This window comes from Musa acuminata, chromosome BXJ1-9 (genome assembly GCF_036884655.1).
Source record: "Musa acuminata AAA Group cultivar baxijiao chromosome BXJ1-9, Cavendish_Baxijiao_AAA, whole genome shotgun sequence".
NCBI lineage: Eukaryota > Viridiplantae > Streptophyta > Magnoliopsida > Zingiberales > Musaceae > Musa > Musa acuminata.
The window spans coordinates 10382802-10399056 of NC_088335.1; the positions used below are offsets into that span (position 1 = coordinate 10382802).

A 16255-nucleotide genomic window follows, 5' to 3' on the forward strand; every position below is an offset into this window, starting at 1 on the left:
GTGTAACGTCGCGTCCGCTGCGGGGGTCAAACGCATGGTCTTGCTCCTCTTGATGTGGCCCGTGCAACCCACTCTCGGGGACGACGGCTCACCGGTCGACCAGGACGATGAGGGCAAGGTAGACAATGGAGGTCGTCGGAAGGAGCTGCTCGAGTGATGCCGGCGGTGGCGGCGGGGCTGGATGTCCATCATGGAAGGAAGCTTGTGCTTCAGAGAGGAAGAAGAGATGTGGAAAGGTGTAGAGAATGACTTGCATGCGTGAAGAAGACATGGGTGCCCAATTAAATAAGTATCGAGACGACGGCGAGTACGCCAAGCTGTGTCGGCCACAGCAATTGGAAACCTCCATGTGGGGCTTAAGGTGCTTACGGATCCACGCGTCGGATGAGGCGAAAAGAAGGAGAGAGAGAGAGAGAGAGAGAGAGAGAGATGTCTGTCGTAGTGGTGCCAATACATTTGGTTTATATATCCACATATACGGATGCTACTCGCCCATTGACCATTTGGTTTATTTATCCATTTGCTCCGGCCGTCATGCTCTCTATCATCCAAAAAAATAAAAATAAAAATAAAAATAAAAATAAAAATCGTTCCTACTCGCTCTACATCATTTCACGTGGTGGACCGATGTTTCAGCTGGAGGGTAGTGGCGGCTGATGGTGACCGTATGGCTCATCACATGCACAGGGCTCGTACTGGTCGGTGGCCATGCGAGAGAGAGAATATGACACACACTCAAAGCAACAATGTTACGGGTTGTCTCTTCTGAACCGTTCATCCCATCCATCAGATCCCATCCTTTCCTCTCAGTCATTCGTCAGTGTCAAATTTCTTTTTCTTATATCAAATCAATCCGTCGAGACTTTTGAGTGATATCATCGATACTTGGGATCGATCATATCAATCTGATCTGGAGGGGAGAGTATTCATATGGGACGCGGGAAGCTCTCCCTCGTATCGGGGATGCAAGTTTTATTTGCACTGCTCGCGATAAAAAGCACCTCCTCATACTTGATGAGATACGTCCAACATGATCAACATATGTTCTTGCGTTCAACATGCCCTAATCAGACGAAGCGTAAAGCTACGAAGGCTGTCTAACATAGCCAAAGAAAGCATCTCTTACATTTGATTTGATGCATCCACATCAAGCAAAGATCCAAACTATGACCGTAAGTTCCTTGTATAAATAAATAGGAGTCCCTCAGGTTGACGAGCTTCAAAAGAGATGGGCTATCACCATAAATACGGGAAATTTGGAGAAGTGATCATTCAATTTAAGAGAGGCATCTCTCGGAGATGACGATGAACATACAAGCAAAATAGTTTTTCTCGATCGATGTGAAGACCATGTTTGGAGTAACCAAAAAGATGAATGCCTACTTTTCTCTTCCTACTGGGATCTCAAATTGTCCTAACCGTCACTAATGAGTGCAATCATTAGTGCTTATGTTCTCGACTCGTCTTTTCATTTTGAACTACTGCTAATTGTTTGATGAGTGCAATCAGATGTACCATAAAGCCCTACCATGCATCGCAACATATATCCTCAAAGTCTTTATTCACTGTGCGCATCATTTTCTATCGTGATGTTTCAATCTCAATGCTCTTCCCAACGCTCAGTCGATATCGTCTTAGGAATTCCCTCTCTAGTAATCGACGTTGGCAGCGAAGAAGAGAACAACTAGCCGCACTCGGCTGAGTAGAAAGACAGCACATCGTTCCCCAGATCATACATCACCTGCATGTTCTGCTGCATGAAGTTGCCGAACACCGATAACCCGCTCGACTCCGCCATCATGAGGCATATAGAGCTGGTGTCGCTGTCCACGCCGAAGTAGTTCCCTGGTGGCAACTTCAGATCTGCTCCCTGGAAGTGGAAGATGAGCTTGGGAAGGTTCAAGGTGTCGGGGGTCGATTTCGGCGGCAGCTCGTAGCAGAGGTCGAGGTCGAAGAGGGATTGATCGGTGGTGTTCATGTTTTTTATCTGAGCCGTGAAAGCATCTGCCACCTTGTCATAGGCACTGTACTCCAGGTACGTGAGCCAGGTGCCCGAGTCTATGATCATTCCCCCACTCCCATCTCCGTTGATGGCAAATGTGGAGGTTGGGATGTCAACAACAGTTCCTCCTACCGTTATTCCAGTGAGAGTGATGTAGTAGAAGCTCGGCCAGGATTTGTTGCGAACTATGGGCGTCGACATAACTGGATGTGCAGTCGCATTAGGGTTCGGCAGAGAACCTATCAAGAGAGTGCTTTTCTTCCGCGATCCGAATGGAGTGAGACAATACGAGAACTCCGTCAAGCCCATCTGCGATATGAGGGAGAGCTTCCCGCGTCCAAGGCCGACGAAGCCAGCCGCCTCGGCGAAGGCGACGCCGTCGTTCGAGTTGCCGCAACCGAATGCGAGGCCGGGCACGGAGGTAGAGCCGATCGTGAAGGTCTCGGTGGCGAGCACGCCTTCGGTGTAGGAGTGGTCGGTGTACATGTAAGAGTAGTGGCAGGAAGCGTTGCACGAGTGTTGGTCCAGCGCTTTGCACAGCGTGCTATCGCATGCGATCGTGCCGAAGGTGGAGGACTTCGATGGGTCGAACACCGGACTTGACTGCCAGTAGCAGTTGGAGCAGGGCTTGCATTGGGTCCATATGAGATCGCTCCCTGTGTCGACGAGTGCAGAGAAGGCAAGCGCCGGCGTACCGATGGCTATGTCGAGGATGTACTCGGTTTTGCCGGCGTGGAGCGGAGCACGATCGACGAGGGTCGAGAGCCTGTGCCTGCTACTTGCTACCGCACGTTGGATCAGTTTAGCCTCACTGTCACCAGCGTTGGCATGGACATGAGTCAACTCAACGCGAACACCTCCTGCAAAAGCTCCAGAACTCAGTGGGATGAGACTTAACAGTAGCACTGTAAGTGATGACAATTTGGGGAGTGGCTCCAATGCCATTTTTTTTATTTGAAGCTCCAGATGGACCTTCCTCTGTGAGGAGATCAGATATATGGAAGAGACGAAGGTTGTGTCAGGGAAACTAACACTGTTGCACAATTTCTGGTCATCAAAAGATGATGCGCATTAACTGCAAGATTGCAACGCTGTGATGGCCCCTTTCTGTAGTCACCAACAACCTTTCGGCAGGTATGTAAGTCCCGAATCATGAATCGACTAAGTTAGAAAATTGGATGTTGGTTGGCTAGATTTGAGACTAATTCTTTATGTGAGTAATTGTCTTTATGGGATTATGTAATATTGCATTTGTTTCTCCAAGAATACTGTAACATAAATATTGTAATAATTTATGTTAGGAAAAAATATGGATGTCGTCTTAATCAGTCCGACGTAGTCCAAACTCGTATGTGCATGATTGTCCCAACTGTATCTAAGGTAAAAACATTGAGCTCCTGAGAGATCATCTACACGAAGATCAAGATTGAAAGAGGTTTCTCGACCCGATATCTCTGACGCTCAAGTTAGTAATCCGATGTACCAAAATGTGAGTTCGAATAGTTTAAAAAAAGTCCATTGTATCGGATTTAAGATGTCGTTTTATACCTTAAAAAATGAGAAGAGAATTTGTGATTGTCTTCCTAATCATAGTGGATGAGAAGAAGGAAGCTTGCGATTACATTTCTTGTCATTCTATCTGATAAGTATAATGAGATAGAAGCTTATGACTTAACATAATGAACAAAAAGTTGACTTGTGATTGTCTTCCTTATCATAATGGATGAGAAGGAAGCATATAGTTTTTTACTTTGAATCTTCATCCTCATAGGTAGTTTTGTGGAGGGTGACTTAGATCTCATGTGGCAACCACATGTTAACTAACAGTATATTCCTTATCATATCCTCCCGAAGGCATGCTTCAAGCTCTTGAGAGAGGTTTGAAGCATGTGGTTTAGTTCATATGACATGGGAGCATTCGAGATCTTATCTTGCGGATCATATTTTTTTCGATTCAGGTGTCTCGAGTATGTTGGGCTTATGTTTCTATCGTAATAGATTTCTCTTAGTGCGGGTCATGTTTTCATGACTCATGCATTTTGGAAGCATTTGGCCTTACACCTTTGTCGTATCGGATTTTGATTCACACGGGTTGGGTTTTCCCAACTAATACGTCTCCAACATTTTTAGCCTTGCACCTTCATCATAGCTGATTTCTCTTAACGCAAATTGGATTTTCTTGACTTATATGTCTTAGGCATCTTTATCCTTGTATCTATGCCATAACGGATTTATTTTAACGTGGGCCGAGTTTTCCCGACTCATGCATCTCGAGTGCATTTAGTCTTGCGCCTTCGCTGTAGCGAATTTATTTTGAAGCTGGTCAGGTTTTCCCGACTCATGCATCTCGGGCACGTTAGCCTTGTGCCTCTATCATGGCTAATTTCTTCACGCGGGTCAGGTTTTCCTGATTTGTGTCTCGGGCATGTTGGCCTTATGCCTGATTTCTTCAAGCCCATTTCTTCAAGCCGATTCTTCATGCACAGGTTGGGTTTTCTCGACTCATGTGTCTCCGGCATGTTGGCCTTGTGCCATCGCTGTGTAGATTTTTTCATTTGGGTTGGGTTTTCCTAACTCATGTATCTCTAGCATGGTGGATTTCTTTTTACGCAAGTCAGATTTTCTCGACTAATGCGTCTTGGGCACATTGGCCTTGTGCCTCCACCGTGATAGATTTCTTCACGTGGGTTAGGGTTTTCCAACTAAAGCATCTTAGGCATGTTGGCCTTGTGCCTCCACCATGGCAAAATTCTTCACGCAGGTCAGGATTTCCCAACTTATACATCTCAAGCGCATTTGGCCTTGTGCAGCTACTGTAGCAGATTTATCGTAGCATAGGTCGGGTTTTCTTGACTTATACATCTCGGGCGCATTTGGCCTTACGTCTCTACTGTAGGTGATTTCTCTTTATACGGGTTGGGTTTTCTTGACTTATGCATCTCGGGTGCATTTGGTTTTGCAACTCTATCATAACAAATTTATCTTAGTGCGGGTTAAGTTTTCCTCGCCTTATGTGTTATTGGTGCATTTGGCCTTATGCCTCTGCCATAACAAATTTATCTTAGTGTGGGTTGGGTTTTCCTGACTTTTACATCTCAAGTGCCTTTGACATTGTGCCTCCATCATAGTAGATTTTTTTTTATGTAGGTCAGGTTTTTTCGACTTATGCATCTTAGGTATATTTGGCATTGTGCCTTAGTTATAGCAATTTTCTCTTGGCTTGAGTAAGATTTTCCCAACTTATATGTCATCTACTATAGCGGATTTATCTTAATGTGGGTGAGTTTTCTTGACTTACATGTCTCGGGCACATTTGGCCTTGTGCCTCCACTGTAGCAGATTTATCTTGGCGTGGTTCATGTTTTCTTGACTTACATGTTTTGAGCACATTTGGCCTTATGCCTCTGGTATAACAGATTTATCTTCATATAGGTAAGGTTTTCCTAACTCACTTTTCTTTTGCACATTGACCTTATATCTCCATCGTGGTAAATTTCTTCTCACCTAGGTTCGGTTTTCCCAACTCATGCATCTCGAGCACATTGGCATTGTGCCTCTACCATGGCAGATTTCTTCATGTAGGTTTGGTTTTTATGACTAATGCGTCTTGGACATTTTGGCCTTATCCCTCCACCATGGTAGACTTTTCTTTCTTCTTCCATGGTGGGCTTTAAGTTGTCCCTCCATCGTAGCGGATTTCGGGTTCTCCTACCACGGCGGGCTTCAAGTCCTCCCTCCATGGTTGGCTTCATGTCCTCTCTCCATTGTAGCAGATTTTAGGTCCTTCCACTATGGCGGGCTTCATGTCTTTCCTCTATTGTAATAGATATCAGGTCCTCCCGCCATAGCAAGCTTTGAGTTCTCTTTTCGTCGTGGTAGATTTTAGGTCTTTGCTCTGTCATAACGGATTTCTCTTTATGTGAGTTAGGTTTTCCTGACCGTGATAGCTAGATTTCCATGGAGAACATCAAGGTCTTTTCCATAGTGAGCATGGGGTGCAGGAGGTCATCTTATATAATGTAAGTAGAGATCACCTCAAGGAGTTGCCCCTTGAGCTTCTCGCCGTTGAGGATGATGGGGACTTGTAGGCTCTCCCGCATGATACAGTTTGTGAGAATGTCTATGAGGGTGGATTTACCAGAGCCATTCACCCCGAGCATCACGAAGATCTCCCCTTCACTCACCTCGACAATGATGGTATTCAATAATGACTTGATCCTGGAGATCACTTCCGATGACTCGAGGTCGACGACGAGGTTGATGGTGAGGTCGTTTTTGCATAAGAGCGATAACTTTCAATACTTCTTCATACTGTATGAGAGATCGGTGAAGACAAGGATTAAAAGGATGAAAGCGAAAGGCTAAGTGGTCATCGACATCACCTTTGATGGCGAAGTCATTGAGCTTGAGGTCATGGTGCTTCGGGGAGATATAGTCATCGCTCTTGGAGGCATCGCTGATGTGAGTGTTGCCGACATGCTTGAAGAGCTAGGTGAGGGTGATCGATTTTTCATCTTCACCACCTCCGGAGTCCTAGTTGACATTAGCTCAAAGACTATGGTGGCTAAGTAGGCTGTCACGATTGATGTCATTGGCCTCTACCATCGAGAAGGATCATCAATCGAATAAGGATATCTTATCCATGAATCGAGATATGGTATCACTTTGCTAACTTGTTGGGATCTCCTGTTAGTCGTCGATGCCAAGGGGCGTTGGTGCTAGTGATAGTTGAGCTATTAATCGTAGTTGAGATTATAGCATTACCTATTAGGCTAGCTGGGGCAAAAGCAGAATAAGAGCTTGCATCATGCCCACTAGCATATGCACATACTAGATGAGCTTTAGGAATACATTGATAAGGATGAGCATGTGGCTCAAGTTCGTCCTTAGGGGTGAGAGGCCTGAGTTATTGAATAGACATCGATACCTTATCAACATCTGCACCGAAGTTGACATATTCATATGTGAAAAGGATAGCAGTTGCCCCCCAATTAAAAGTGTTATGGGTTGAAGGGAGGGCCTCCTCTTTAGGACATTGAATGAGAGGATTTGCAAGAAGATGTTCCTATGACATTAGGCCCTCCTTTTAGTACCAAAATGTTAGACAAAAATATTATTGATGTCTTTATCAACTCGATAGGGTCCAAACTCATTGGCATAGGATTGTCCAAAGTATCTCCAAGGTGGAAACATTATGTCTCAAGGGGCTACCTTTACAAAGACCAAGGTTGAGAGAGGTTTCCTGACCCAATCTTTCTGATGCTTAAGTTAGTATTCAAGGTCCCCAAATATGGGTTTGAGTAGTTCAAAAGGAGTCTCTTCCATTGGGTTTAAGATATTTTTTTGATAAGGAGTTTATGATTGTCTTCCTCATTAGAATGGATGAAAAGAAAAGTTATAATTATCTTCCTTACCATAATGGATAAGAAGGAAGTTTATATTTCTCTACTTTGAGTCTTCGTGCAAATGGGTGGAGGGTGACTTAGATCTCATATAATAACCACCTGTCAACTTATAGTAGATTCTCAATTAATGTATAAGAAATGTTATGCTAGTTATTCATTAGTGATTTTTATTCTTTAGGTTGCTAATTTAATTTAATAAGTTTTAAGTTATTGACTTTTACGATAAATATTTCTTATTAAAAAAAAGAGATTGTGCTTGTGCCCTTAGCTTCGAACTGCCCTCCACCTCTTGCTCCCAAAGATAGCTTTATACTTGTGCCCTTACCAATCTTCGCCTTCGCCATGTCACACACTCCCTTGATATTATTAAGATTCACCCCCTCCATCAATAGAGACAAACCGTTGAATCTCAACACCATTAACTCTTAATCGAGCTGGTAACTACGCCTCCACCTTTACTTTTTCTCCATCAGCTATTCTCTTCCCGATCAATCAATGAGGACTCAATCAGGGGCAATGAATCGGGCTATGATGTGAGGGAGGGGAAGCTCCATCGTGGTCGCCTCCTTCTTCTCAATGTCCTTGCTCCTTCATCGAGGTCGACGACAATGATGGAAATAAGGGCATGGGTGACATGGGTGCAATCCTTGGGTGATTGGAAGGTGCCACCTGCTCAAACAAAAGATAACCATGGTGAGATAGAGGCGACCACCATGAGGTGAAGGCAAGGGATAAAATGATGAAGATGGCTCGAGAAGGATATATATATATATATATATATATATATATATATATATATATATATATATATATATATATATATATATATATATATATATATATATATATATATATATATATTCTTGCTCGTTGAAGGATTATTTTCATAACTCAATCATTGATGATGGGATCTTTTATTCGAATCAAAAATTAAACTTATAGGTTTCGTGTTGTCCGCTGCCACATCCAACATGTTTTAGCCTGTTTCACACTAAAATATAAATCATTAATATTGACCAAAATTATTTTATATGCACACATCAAGACGATCATCTGATTTTGATACTTCCAAATAGTTAATCCAATCAAGAAAAAAAAATGAGCTACCGGAACTTCTTGTTTTCTCAGCCATCTAATTTGGGTTTTGGAAAGCTTTAAATTCTATTGTATTCAATTTTTTGGCAAAATGACGCATATATCATTGTGATTAATGTTCATCGGCTAACTATCACTTATAACATTGGAATCAACCGCCAAATATGTCACGACGTAGGAATGAACCAAACATCGCCATCACTTTCTCTTCTATTGTTGTTGTCGTTGCTGCTATACTTGGACGTCGGTGTTGCCACCGCCGACCAACCATGGAAAGGAAAATGTAATGGTTGGAAGACGACGAAAGTTTAGGGCTGAGAGGAACGAGTCAGAGAAAGAGAATGAGAAAGAGAAAGAGGTAGAGGTGTGTAGTGGTGTCCACCGTTTATATGGCCGACGTCTCTGACGTCTAGCTTCCAAACAAGAAGGCACCAGACCAGAAAACACGACGCATGTGTTGCATGCTGACCAGCTCTCAGCAATTCCTCAGACGGATGGTGGGCGTATCAGACTCGAGCATGGAATGTGTTTCATGCTTGCAAGCTCCCAGGAATTCCATTTCCAGTGGATGGTGGATCCCCCAAAACACCCCAAGAATCCACAAGTGATGGAGAGAAGGAAAATATGCTTTGGCATCTCAAATAAAATAGTGGTCCACTGACAAAGGAGTGTGTCATGACAATCCCAACCCTACCCTCCGTTGAAGAAGACTTGCACCAGAAATGCTTTCATATCTTAATCAAACCCCCTTGAGAAGAACAGAAATATGATATGGTTGATCATAACTTGTGCTCATATGCCCTTCTTATGATAACATAAACATTGTCTTCGATTGCTCGGGTTCATAGACTACACACCTCTTGTATGCTTCTTATCACTCTCTTGGTTCATCATTATAGTTGAATATAATGCGATCACTACGTAATTGCTTTATATATTCCAGCATAGATCAAAAGGAAACCTACACCAACTAGATGGGCATCTGGTTAACATGTGTTTAACGTGATACTTGGGACCGGTTGATTTCTGATGAAAAGAAAAGGTGCCTAATCGATTCTATTTGGAATCAATCTTATAAAAGAAAAAACCCATTCACATATTTCCTAGTTATGTGAATCTTATTCGGACATTTCTTATATCAATCACTCTCATATATACTAATATTTATCCTTCATGGCAACAGAAGGGAAAGGAGCAAACACATGACATGATAACCTATTGAGATGGCACCAAGTAATTATCATCTCGATATTATTTCACCTTTGAGCTCTTTGTAATGATAATTTAAGCTTTTATTTATTTATTTATTTATCTAGAGAGAGGGAGAGAGAGTAGCAGTAGCGTAAATCTAGCAATACTTAAACAAGCAGATTTCTCTAACGAGTGGCTGATGAAATTGAATTATGTTCTCCAATAAGGGAAGGAACACAAACGAGACAAGAAGACCTGATTCATGTTCTTATGGGGAGTTACTACATGTGATTCTTCGGTATCGGCAGCTACAAAAAGAGTATGTTGTGTTGGGAGAAGAGAGAGCAATTGTCTTCCCCCTTGTTTGTCTCAGCATGAATGCAAAGACTGGCGGTGGTGGCCATGCGAGTGGTGCGACTCCCTCTCGATGCGCCACCGGAGGTGGAGGAAGTCGTCGACGGAGCAAGGCAGCTTCAGCGGCCCCGAGGAGTAGAAACCGTACACCTCCTGTGCCGACTCGAGGAGCCTCTGGAAGAGGGGATGGTGGAGGTAGGAGATGGGGATAACGAACTTCCGGAAGCCGCCTTCTTCGCCTTCGAGGCCGACTCTCACGGTGACCGATCCCTTCTTCACCTTCATCCTCTTGTCCTCTTGCATCATCTCTTCCTGCTCTATCCCTTCGTGCAGTGCGGTAGATGGAAAGAAGGCTGAGCTAAAGGGAGACGGTACCAAGTGCTTTGCTCTCTATGGCTTTTGGCTTTGGCTTTTGTTTGGAGAGTAAACCAAGGCGCTTCTTCCTTTATAGATGAAGAGGAAAGGAAGACATCAGTGGTGGGTACGCTCTTTTCTACGGAATCCTTCCTCCACATTTCCCAACTTCTATAGCATTCCTTATCATATAATAATAATAATAATTATTATTATTTGGTTAAATATAACTCCATTAATTGTTTTTCTTTATGCATGTTGTTAACCCACTTTATAATATTTGTAGGTTAATAAAAACATGTTAGGCATATACAGATTAATTAAACATATCCCCCAGTTTGAATTATTATGAAGGTGTTCTTAAATACTTGAAGACAGGATCGATTTGAGGATCATGCTATCAAGGTCAAAACGTTTACCTTTGAAACCAATACAAATTCGACTTGAGGAGCTATTTCTTACTAGAGTATCAATAAATATATGAAATAGGTTGACCTGTTTGTCTTTGACCGGGGCAAGTACATGCTCAGAAGAAACTTGCGTTCGAGTGGACGGTGGATCCCCACAGCTCATGACTCAAAGTCAATAGGTTGGCGGAGCCACACAGCACCCCATGGATTGTGCCCCTTCAACCCTCACAAAGGAGGGAAGGAAGAGAGAGAGAGAGAGAGAATGAACAAGAGCGAGAAAGAGGAAATGGGCAGCCATTGGGATTAATACTTGGCCATTCAACCCGCGGAAGTGGAGATCAGAAGGAAGTCCACCAACGCGGAAAGGAATCGAAGGTAGACCTCATGATCCTTATCATTTGCACTTAGTGGCCCCGTGTGCTGTTTCCTCCCCCCTATGCCATTAGTGACTCCAAAGCAGACTTATCGAAAACGAATCGGACATTGACCCCGTCTAATTTCTATCAATGAATTATTGGTCGACTCGATGGATCAACTAATTAGATTGTAGATCTCATAATTTTACATTAAATTATAAAAAAATAATATTTCTTTTTTGTAATACAGTGAAAGAGAATGATAAGAACAAAATATATGAAACATAATCAATAAAGTAGCTTCCTTCTTGTTTTATTATTGATCTATGCATATTTATCTAAGTCTATCCGTCCGTATTCTCAATAAATAATTCATAAGTTCTATAGTATATTAGGATTTTAATTCAAATGAGGAGAAAGGTGTCCGACCAATGTCTTTGGCCAAGATAGATCTCCACATGGATGTGAAAAAAGAACAATCCCAAGGAAAATGAAGTTGATGTATGACTTTCAAAAGTCAAACTTAGCTAAAACCACATCTGTTGCCATGTTAGCTTGATCCACTTATGACCCCACAAACTCATATAAGTCTCCTCCTATTTATCTAACTAATCTATTTCATGCTTCATTCATCATTCCAAACCTAGGGGAGTTGAAATTGTATGTTTTAGGCTTCAAGGAACATATGTTTAGATGATGGAAGATGTAAGGTTTGATGAGAAGATTCCATTTGATACGTATTAATTTTTAAAAATATTATAAAAAAATATTCAATATCTTCTAAAAGTAATATCGGCTTTATTGCCATTTATTAAGATAAATGATAGCATATAAGGTGTCTAGTTTCCCATATGGGGTTGGGTTGTCCACAAGGGGTGTCTCATCAACCATGAGAATGAGTTGTAGGTACTGTCATTGTAGAATAATTATCCTTTTCATATTAATCCCATAAGACAGGTACTAATCATTATTTCCATCAACAAAAAGTGGAATAAGAGAATTATAAATCTATTTCAACTCAGGCATAATCAAAAGAATAATTAATAATTATGTACTAAGATCACTTTAGTAATGCCCCAAATTACTGACATTACTCATCTAAACTTTCCAAACAACATCTATCATTATTTTTGTGCTCTCATTTATAACCATAAATTTTATGGAAATGCAAGTAGATTAAGGCCAGCCACTTTTTAAATTGTCAATAAAAAATATTTTTCCCAAAGGATAAGTGGTAAAAAAAAATCAAATTTGATCCTATAACAAATCTAATAAAGTCTTTATAAATTAACTAGTTAGCACTTTCAAAAATATATGTTGAATAACCAATTTTTAGATATAAAAATATATCGAATAAGATTTTAAACTCTCAAATAAGTGGGTTTAGTACACCTTAATAAATCAATCATTTAAGTATATAATTAATTTGATGATTTTCACGCCTTCATAATTACATATCCATCCCTCCATAATTTAGCATATATATATATATATATATATATATATATATATAATTTTTAATCCAAATAAATTAGTATTCACCGCAGTTAGAAGTCATCAAACTAAGTTTTTCTTTATGACTTAACGGTAGTAGCGTTCCTTATGAAGCCTATCATGAATGACTCACCAATCACTTCTTCTAAGATGGATCGAAACACTCGTTTTCGACGTAGCTTAGTTCTTTCAAGTCAACTCCAAGGAATTACATTCAGAGACGGAATATTGGAAGGTCGTCTTTGGTGCCCAATTGGGGGCACAAGGGTCAACTGTAGCTCCAAACGATCACAATCAAGAAATGATAGCACCGTTGACCTCTCTCTCCACTCTCTGACCACAAGAGAGAGAGAGAGAGAGAGAGAGAGAGAGCAGCCGAAGTCAACTACACTAAAACGAAAGCAGATAGGAACCGCCACATGGGTTCTCTTTCACGGAGGATGCCACTCTCTCACATCCTAACGCGTGTTCTCAAGACTCTCCAAAAGGATCTATAAATAAAGAAGGCAGCTCGCTTCACTCCCAAGCCATACATAGACTTGAAACCATCTCCTTCCTTCCGCACTGCGCACAGGAGAGACCAGGAAGAGGCCGAAGATGAAGAAGGGCTCGCTCACCGTCAGAGTTGGCCTCGAAGGCGACGAAGGCGGCTTCCGAAAGTTCGTCATCCCCATCTCCTACCTCCACCATCCCCTCTTCCAGAGGCTTCTCGAGTCAGCACAGGAGGTTTATGGTTACTGCTCCTCGGGACCTCTGAAGCTTCCCTGCTCCGTCGACGACTTCCTCCATCTCCGGTGGCGCATCGAGAGAGAGCCGCACCACTCGAACGGCCACCACCGCCAGTCTTTGTACTCATGCTGAGTCGAGTGAGGGGGGAAGATAGAGTGCTGTCTCCTCTCCCAACACAACAGACTCTTTTTGTAGCTGCTGTACACTGAAGAATCACATGTATAACTCCCTGTAAGAACAAGGAGGAAGTCTTCTGGTCTTTGTAGATTTTTTTCACTTGTTGGAGAACACTATCTTACAACGAGTCAAATGAACGATCAGATCATTTTTGTTTCGAGGGATTCAAGATATTAAAGCATTTCTGGTGCAAGATCTCTTTGATGTGCAAGTGCTAGTAGTACCAAACAATTGATTCTGTGTCATAATTCAGGATCAAGCAGTGAGCAGTCTATTGCTGGAGAGGAGCTCATCTCATTCTTCTTCTAATTTAAATGAAAACACTATAGAAGCATAATTTGGTCTTTTCATAGTTGGGGGAGAAGAGACAAGTAAAGATGATTGAAGTGGGAGAGAAAATTATTGCATAAGTGGATTGGTTGGTGTATCATTCCATAAGTGATTGGTCAATACACACACCAACCTTGATTTTGACATGGTCAAAATTTTAAGTTTGACCAATTTTGTCCTAGGTCAATCCTAAACTTTGACCAGATATGAATTTCGGCTAGATTTAGACCTAATTTAATTAGAAATTTAATTTTTGATTAATTTTGACCTTGTTCAACTTTTTTTTTGATCGAATCCTAATTTTGATCAAATAATTAGATACTAAAGATGGTTATATATATATATATATATATATATATATATATATATATATATATATATATATATATATATATATATATATATAATTCTTAAAACTAAAAAAAGAAAACATAAGGATTTAAGTAATATTAGATATATTAGAGATAAAGATCAAAGAATAACTTATTAATGATAACAAGATTAAGAAAATATGAAGAAAAAAATTATAAATTATTTAATAAATATTTATACAAAATTTAGATTTAATAATAAATAATTATGGCAGATTTAATATTCATATATTTGTTCATAAAATTAGAACTAGTGAAGTAAAAAATGTATTAAAGAAGTTGAAAATAGCTAAGAGTATAGGGATAATGGTATCTTTATTGAGGTCTGAAAAATTTATGGGACAAGAGAATAACTTGGTTAACTAGCTTATTTAACGAAATAATAAGATTCTAAAGGATGCTCAGAGAAGTAGTTTCTTAGTACCAATTTATAAAAATAAGAGTGATATAAATAATTATTTAAATTATAGAGAAATTAAAATCATGAGTCATATTATAAAATTTTAAAAAATAATTATTGAAAGTAGGATAAAACTTGAAATTAATATCTTTGGAAATTAAATATTATGTTTTATGTTTGAAAGATCATATATTATAGTTATTTATTTATTAAGGTATTAATGAAAAAGTATAAGGCGAAAAATAAAAATCTATATTTGATTTTTATTAACATAGCGAAAGCCTATGATAGAATTTCTAAAGATTTATTATAGTATATTTAAATATATATATATATATATATATATATATATATATATATATATATCCACTAATTATATTGATATTATTATTATTATTATTATTTTATATATATATATATATATATATATATATATATATATATATATATATATATATATATATATATATATATATATATATATATATATATATGATAATATAGCTATTAACATTAGAGTTATATGGAGTATATCTAATGAGTTTTTTACTAACATAGGATTACACTAAGAATTCTTAAAGTTTTACTATTTCATATTGATAATGGATAAATTTATAAGTCATAGTGTATGTATGTTATTTGCTAATGATATTATATTAATTAATAATAACTAAAAAAATTAATTAAAAACTTAAGTTATGAAGATAAACCTTAGAAACTAAAGATCTTAAATTAAGTATGACCAAAATTTAATATATAAAATATAATCTTAATGATTCCAAAGATAAATACGAGAATATAATTAAATTGGATAGATAAGAAATTCTTTTAAATAAAAACTTTTGATATCTTTAATCAATTATATAACAAGACGAATAGATCAATAAATATATTATTTATAAAATAAAAATAAGATATTTAACATAACGAAGGACATAAAAAATCTTGTGTGATCTTTGAGTTTAATTTTTTTTTATAAAACAGTTATAAAACCAATAATACTTTATGGATTTATGGATCTAAATGTTAGACAAAAAATAATATGTACAAAAAATTTGTATTATAAAAATAAGAATGTTAAGATGAGTGTATAATGTTAAAAAAATAAAAAAAAATACTTCTATTTGTAAACAATTAAACATCATTTCGAATAAGATAAAAATCATTTAAGATAATATAAACATAATATTAAAAGATTCTAAATACGATGATAAAAAAAGATAAAATGATTAATATTAATGATAAAAAAAAGTAAAAAAAATACATCAAAAGATTTTAATAAAAATTATAAATAAAAATTTAAATATTTTAAATTTAGCTAAATATATTACAAAATGCATGTGGACAGATACCAAACAGTTAAGACTCACTATTTCGTTATTGTTGTTATATCAAAAAAACAAAAACTCTTCTTCATATTTACTAGAAGGAATACAATGACAATATCAGCCTCTTCTAGTCTTTTTCTGCAACCTGATCTTTCTAATCCACAAGATTTCAGACTGTCCCTTTGACTATAGATACTCGTTACAATAAGACATGGAAAAATTAGTCAGTAGACAGCTTGAGAAGAATGGTACAACCATC

At 38.8% G+C, this 16255-nt stretch overlaps 2 protein-coding genes across 2 annotated transcripts; both read right to left on the reverse strand.

The window, feature by feature from the left end:
- Positions 1-1684: 1684 nt before the first annotated feature.
- LOC103998152 (aspartic proteinase nepenthesin-1-like) lies at positions 1685-2947 on the reverse strand. The gene has a single exon (XM_009419545.2). The coding sequence runs from the start codon at positions 2945-2947 to the stop codon at positions 1685-1687; it is 1263 nt and encodes a 420-aa protein (XP_009417820.2).
- Positions 2948-10062: 7115 nt separating this feature from the next.
- Positions 10063-10353, reverse strand: LOC103998004 (auxin-responsive protein SAUR32). Its single transcript, XM_009419366.3, has one exon. It carries the CDS (start codon positions 10351-10353, stop codon positions 10063-10065), a length of 291 nt encoding a protein of 96 aa, XP_009417641.1.
- Positions 10354-16255: the final 5902 nt, after the last annotated feature.